Source organism: Bremia lactucae, linkage group LG12, assembly GCF_004359215.1.
Source record: "Bremia lactucae strain SF5 linkage group LG12, whole genome shotgun sequence".
NCBI lineage: Eukaryota > Oomycota > Peronosporomycetes > Peronosporales > Peronosporaceae > Bremia > Bremia lactucae.
The window spans coordinates 2,829,203-2,836,631 of NC_090621.1; the positions used below are offsets into that span (position 1 = coordinate 2,829,203).

General features: G+C 45.1%; 1 protein-coding gene across 1 annotated transcript; it reads right to left on the minus strand.

The window, feature by feature from the left end:
* Positions 1-6,040: 6,040 nt before the first annotated feature.
* On the minus strand, positions 6,041-6,436 carry CCR75_007922 (uncharacterized protein; the record flags this gene model as incomplete). The annotated part of the gene is made up of 1 exon (XM_067965978.1): positions 6,041-6,436. The coding sequence occupies one exon, from the start codon at positions 6,434-6,436 to the stop codon at positions 6,041-6,043; it is 396 nt and encodes a 131-aa protein (XP_067820742.1).
* Between the last annotated feature and the right edge of the window lie 993 nt (positions 6,437-7,429).

Consider the following 7,429-nt stretch of genomic DNA (forward strand, 5'->3'; position numbering starts at 1 on the left):
ATATACCAAATATTACGAAGTCGGCGGGCCCGGTGGACCCACTTCTCAAATGAGACTTCGTTTTCACTTCTTGTTTATTGCACGGTCAACCGAAGCACTAAAATATCGGCTTGACCTTCCTTTGTTTTGTGGCATGAATGCGGAATGTAACTGGCCTTTGGCCTTAAGCTTAGCGAAATCGAAGCGAAGCTTCCGTTCCAAACTCCTATCAGCAGACTCTCTGATATACCAAATATTACGAAGTCGGCGGGCCCGGAGGACCCACTTCTCAAATGAGACTTCGTTTTCACTTCTTGTTTCGTTTGGAAACAAAACGATCGGAATTTCCCTCATGGAGGTCACCGAAGCCCCACGGGCTTGATCACGTAAACGCGTCAAATACTGGCTGCGCGCATTACCTTTGGCGTAAGGTATTTCTGATGATGAGAGTCGCGGGCAGCGATCTCTTCCGGCGTTCTCGCCGGGTCACCGGAGATCAAGGTGCCCAAGCTGTGACCCGCTATCTCTTTGAGACGCTCGTCCGCACTACGCGGAAAGGTTCTATATTCACTAGTGAGCGTTAGCTTTCGCTATCTCTGCAGCCTGACGACGAGCTCTTTCCTCTATGAGGATTATACGCTCTTGCTCTTTATCGAGCGGATTCGTAATGATGTTGGACTCAGGGATTCGTGTCCTGTTCAATGCCGTTAAGACATCAGCGGCACCACGTTTTGGGAACGAATTTGGGGCCCGCCGATGTTCATCCGGAGGGGAAGGTGTGAGAGAACGACGCTCTTTCTCCTCCTCCTCTGATGGAGAGTGACTTTCAAAGTCCACCATTCCCTCATCTTTGAGGAAGGTGCTAGGAGTCTGTGACTCACGCTTGATTGACATGAACAAAGGGAAGATAAACACAACCGAACGGTTAGCTGTTTAGGTTTCAACCTTAAAGAAGAAATGAAGCAAATGTTGTCACCCGGTGTCAACAGTCTGATGGGGGAGTGTGTAATGTGGCAAACATCGGTTGGAGAACCACTGTTGTGGTACATTTACTCTATGGGTAAAATACCCTTTTATATAATTCTAGAATAGTTAGTTACGTAATTTCATTTATTATGGGTAACAAATGTGGTCGCCGCCAGATATAAATCTGTTGGCCAAATCTATTATAAATTAGCTAGGGTAAGGTTTTTAGTTTTTAAAATTAGATAAAGTGCAATTCCCCTTTTGATCTTAAGGCGGTGAGTGCCTTTCTAAGGCTTGCACATTGATATGTAAGAAATAGAAGCCTTTCTAAGGTATATCCTCTTGGGCACTAGTTGCCACTTGGTTCTACGAACGCCTGAATCCCTTGAACTAGGATTCCTTCTGCTGTAATAGCTTGTACGACTCTCTGAGTTGTTAAATCCAATAGTTCAGTAGAACTAAGTCACTCTCTAAGTCTGAAAGTCATCCTACGACTTTAGGAGCGAGGTAGCTCCGCTACAAAGTCAGTAGATAAGTAGATCAATACGTAGCAACTTAAGTATATTAATATAGTTCTACTGTTTCCCCATACTAAAGCCTAAAGTATTGATCATTAGCAGCTAAGATTTTGAGCTACTTAAAACCTTCCTCCGCGCGTCGTGCATGTGAAGTATTCGGAGGCAACTCGCCTTCACTGTTATAAGTGCAGTTGGTTAGTACCATTGCATTACTAGCGAAAGTTGCCCCATTGTAACGGGGCACTGCCGCTTTGCGCTGCTTCAGTGCAAGTGGTGCCACACGTCAGTTAACGGTTACAAGTACGTGCAGAGAAATACTCTCTTGCTTTAAAGAGGGTTAAATGTAAACTGTATTTAATATACTCAAGTTCTTCTGTTTCTATCTATAAAATGCTAGCTTAATAATAATCTAATACATAACATGTATTAAAGTCTTATCTATCTATCTCTTTGCGCGCGTCCAGTCCTAACGGACCGCAACGAAAGTAGATATAATGGCCTATATCTACCAATCAATAAGTTTTCAAGTTATACTACGTAAAGTAATATTCTCCAAATATTCTCCACCTTTTACATAATATATTAGTCAGTAACCTTTAAGTGTTATTTTCATGTAACGATACACCACGTTACATCACCCCTCCCTTAAGCTACAATCACTCGGATGGTATTCAATAGAGCGGTCACTCTAAGACCACTTAATTCAAAACGATGTTAATTGGTCAGAAACATCATTTTGAATTCTATCGCATGGTCAACAAGTCCATGCGGTATGCGAAATGGGCGGCGCCTTCGGCTGCGGTTCATACAGCCGCGGGCGACGCATTATTGTCTCTTGCGGCAGACGTTCCCTCTGCCGTAGTGTCATCTTCTCCCGCAGCACTAGATGTTGCGGGTGCACGTGGTGATATACCACGTAAATGCGGCCAATCTTTAGAGGTCGACTTGGGGAGAACAGAACAGTCGCCTAATCATCTAACTATGAGCCTTTGAATGAGGGGGCTCAATCTAATAGCGTTCGCTATAGCATGCTGGTTTCGACGATGAGGATGATTTCTCATTGCCAGCACCATCTCCCGTTCCGTCACCCACACTTAATTATGTGCGTGGTGATGACGATGGCGTAAGCGATTGTAATAAGAGTTCTTGTGGTACCCCTGCTTCAGTGGGTACCACTCAGGAGAGTGAAGACAGTAAAGTGTCTCATTTTGCTCCTGAAAAGAAGCCGTGGCTTTTTCGAGAACGGCTGATCAATAGCTTGTCTGGAGAAACTACTCCTCACAATAAATATCCCTTATTTATTGCGACAAAGCTACATGGCCTTGATCCTAGCGCGAAGAACTTTTGCGCTGAGGAAGATTTCTATCTCGATGCTTTTCTTAAGCATCGATGGTTTAGTGGCAACAATAAGCGAGATAAAGTCTCGCTTATGCAAGCCTGGAGCGCGTTCATTCGCAATGTCAAAGATATTGGACGCGAAGCCTGGCTTCAAAAACTTTACGCGAATTGCGTTAAATTTGAGAAAAGAACTCCAACCGGTGCAAGGTATAAATTGCATCGATTGTCTCGTGAGGCAGGACTTCCATGCCTCACGTGGAATGATTCCTTTCGTGTTGTGTTGACAACTGTAAACGAGTGAAAAGGGATATTTACTCCCTTTCTTCGACCTTCTGATCATAAGATGGGTCTCGTCATACTGACGAACGAGGCCCTTAACGTCAACAACCAGCTAGGAACGAGGCTTCCAGCTGTAATGTGAAGATGGATAACTGCGCAGGCGAACCAGATAACTCATTCGGTGCCCATTCACATCACGGTGGTTAAGAGAACGTTATATAAGGAAACGTTGACCATCTTGGGAATCCACTAATGGTTGTGGTGGAGGAGGGAAAATTAGATCCGACCCGTGCGTCGGATCTAATCTGCTGACTCATTTGTTTTGTCTTTTCCAGTGCGCTTTGTGCGCACTGCCATGAGATTTTTGTCATCTTCGATGTCGATTGCTTCGACATCGACATCACTCGCGTCGTTGTTAACTTCGACACGTGATGAGCATGAGCCAAAAATGGTTTTGCTCGTGCAAGTCTACCCTCCCCCCTTAAACTAGAGGATTCCTCTAATTGGATGGGTATGCGAGGATGGCGTAAGCCATTGACAAAGAACGGTGCATGCGTTGTAGACGCATGTACCGAATTATTGATGGCGAATTCGACCATCGAAAAAAACTCGCTATAATTCGGATATGATTAGACGTAACCTCGAAGGATCTCTGCGGGCACGCGATTTGCGCGTTCTGTATGACCAACCGTGTCTGGGTGATCGGATGATGACATAGTCAGCCGTGTCCCGAGAGATCGGAACACGGATTGCCTGAACTCCGCCGTGAATCGTGAATATCTATTCGAGACCAATTCACGGGGTGAATTAGGGAGTTTGAATACCATGTTGACAACGACACGGGCACAACCCAGAGCTGTAATCGACTCTGGTACTGCAGCAAAATGTACTATCTTGTTGAATCTGTCTACAATAACAAGGATTTCACTGTGTTTGTGATCGTCTTCGGGAAATCCAAAGATAAAGTCCATAGATACGGACTGCCAACACTCTGCCGGAAGTAGTAGAGGTTGAAGAGGCACGGGATGAAGTGCTAGGCTTCACCCGTTGACAAACCTCGCAAGCACGAATGTACTTGCGCACACGAACTGATACTGGCATTACTGTGAGATAAGGTTTCTCACGTCCAGGATGCCCACTTGTTGGTGCATCGTGACACTCATACATGACGTGCAAGCGCAAACCATTGTGGGTTGGGACGACGACACGTCCTTGACATCGACTGGAACTGGCCAGTCGGTAATTGCCTTGATCTTTTGGGGATCAGGGAGCACGCCGTGTTTACCGCCGATGCACCCAAGAAGAGGTATCTCGCTTGCAGCGAATATGCAGTTCTTGAGATTTGCGTACAACTTATGATTTTGCATAAGTGCAAGAGCCTGACGAACGTGAGTTTTATGACGGCTGATGCGACCGGGGAGAAAGCATCTCAACAGTCCTGTTGAGAGCCTCACTCCGAGCCTGCTCATGCCTCAGCTGATCCTGAGTCTGATTGACTGACCCCGCGGCAGCATGGCTCTGTGCCTCGGACGCGACCCTCCGCTGTCCGAGCACGAATGCTTCAAACTGCTCCAGCTGAGCAACTGTTGCTCCGGAGGACTACCCAGGAGCCTGACCAGGGCTTGTTCACCAAGTCTCTGCGCCATAAGCCCTGCCACGTCCCGATGATGTTCGGGGAGGTGGGGATAGTGAGCTCAATCAACGTTGAGGCTCATCCTCATGTACACGCAGAGATGTGGGTCGTGGTATTTCAAGTGCTACCGAGTATAGGCGGGCACGTCGTAATGCGGCCACGCTCTACTCAGACTTACACCCTAACACAGCGAGGAAGCGGTCTAACCAGCTTCTCTTGCGTGCAGTGAGGTAGTTGCGGTGGGCGCGTTAGCGTCCTCACCCAACGCACTAAGTACTGTGGGTAAGTGTCGTCACAAGAGCGGTAATCTGGCTCATCGTGCGCACTTACCAAGTAGGAAGTAGTTTTCAGACTGATTTATATTAAATCGCATTAGATATAAATACCTATTTTTACCAATCAAAACGTCATCTCTATAGATAATACTTAATATGTATTGCGAGCGTATCTTTTTAAAAACCTCGCTTAACGGATGACGCTAGCCGTCATCATGGACGTCATCCTTCCTAATGTGAATGCACCCATGTGCATCACATACACAAGGGTTTGTCACAAATGTGAACCACACCCGAGTGCTGCGTCTAATTACTTTGATTTAGTTATTGACCATCGCCTGAAGTACACCAAGTGTACTTAACGGGGACTGTGTAACATTAGGGCAACTTTAGCCTGTTATAAAGAGAGTTTCCTCTACATAATGTACGTGAGTGACGTGTGGCACCACTTGCACTGAAGCAGTGCAAAGTGAATTTGTACTGAAGCAGTACAAGTTGGCAGTGCCCCATTACAAGATCTGTATTAACGGTCAAACGACCGAAGTGTACCCCATTTACCCTTATATTCCGTTTAGTAATAATATTACTGCATGTATCTCTGCCTAAGCCCAAGGTCTCGACTGTCTATTGAACACAGATCTGACAAAAGTAGGAGCTACAAATTCTTCGTGGTGTCACACTTCAGCTATACGCAAGTAATTTGAGATAAAAGTCACTGGAATTGGTGTTAGCTTTCATACTATGATCGTTCTGGCTGACACATGAAACCAAAAAATGGTAAACATCGGATGTTATATTTGATACTAATTGCCAATTAACAAGATCACAGTATATCGACACAATTAAATAACCAGACTTAAAAGACTTTGCAGCATCTTTTTAACTTAAAATACAGCAGAATTTAATAACAACTACGCGTTTGAATTTAACGAAAATTTGAAAATTATGGGCCAAATTTAACATCCGATAACATGTACTTAAATATTGTATAAAGCTAGGATAATAGTATTGCTACTTGATTATAATGTACGTGACGCAAGAGATAAGATCTCTCATCGAAAGAGCGTGCAACGAAGCGGGTATAGTTCAGGAATCTGTTCCATGTGGTGCGTCTTACGCTTGGTGTTGTCCCACATACAGCGGGTGAGTGGCACGCTGCGGCCAGATACAGTCGTTGTCAGTGCCCGTTGACTGCCCATTGCCCTGGGGATTTCAACTGGAGGCATCACGCGCTTTTTCATGTGGCTCAAACTAAAGCGCGTCCGCTTTGCTCCATGTGTTCGAAGGATCTTTTCTTTAAGTTGTTGAGCTTCCTTAGGCAGCGTTTCTGCGGGCGTCTCGGGGTGACGGTGTCGACGGACAGTGTGGTGAATGCTCCCGAGAGCTCTTTTGCGAAACGTGGGCGCCTCGTGGACGTGTAAGTGCGTAAGTTGTGGCTGCACTCCCATCTTTTAATGAACGGAAGAAAGGAGTTTGCTGCGTTACGAGTAGATTGCAAAATGAATATATTTACATTGGCTTCTAAAAAGAGACGAGGCCTTGCCTGCCATCGAATGAATATTGCATAAAAAGGAATCACTGACGATAGACACTCAGTTAAAGTATAGCACGGACGACTGGCCCTTACGCTTGCAAATTGAAACACTTCTAGAGCACGAGAATTCTTGTTAATGATTGCTGGCTCGAATGTGAACGTCTTGTTTTTAACGCATACGCCACGCAATGAATGTACGGTACACTGGTAGCTATGTTGTACCGTACAAAGGCGACTTCGAAAACAAGACTACATTCGAGCAGCAGCATACAAGAATACCACGCACTAGAATCTTCATATCCAACTTCGACCTCAAACAATCTTAGGTTTCCACCAGAACAATACACGTACTCCTTGCACTTGTTTTTTTACATTTCAGAAATGCTATATCCCGCATATTGATTATTCTCCGTAATATATGTTACCCACTGCCTCTTAAGCAACCAAAACTCCTTAGACAGACGTTGCTCTGATTAATGTTTCCTTTTGAAGAAACATATGGAAATTGAAAAAAATCCTGTAATGAAATTTTAACCTTGGCGATTCCGCATAATAGCACCAAAGTTATGTACCAAAACAAATAAATCTCAGGAGATGCCTCGTCGCGTTTTAAAAACAGATTTGCCGTATGTGCAATCATGCTGCGTGGTATTAGTATATGCAGCTGCGAGAAAGCAGACTGTCTTCGAAGGCCCCTTTCAAGGCTTCCATATACAAGGCCCCAACCCCCATACTTAGCGCCGAATATTACCGGACCTCAGTCATAGGAACCACATGGGCGCAATCACTAACCGCCTATAATTTCATCTGGCAGCTTGCGGGTTTGCTCATACGATCTTTGGATAGCCTTCCCTCCCCGCCCATCTGTAGAGTGATTGAATCTTTCTGGATATGAATTCATCTCTGC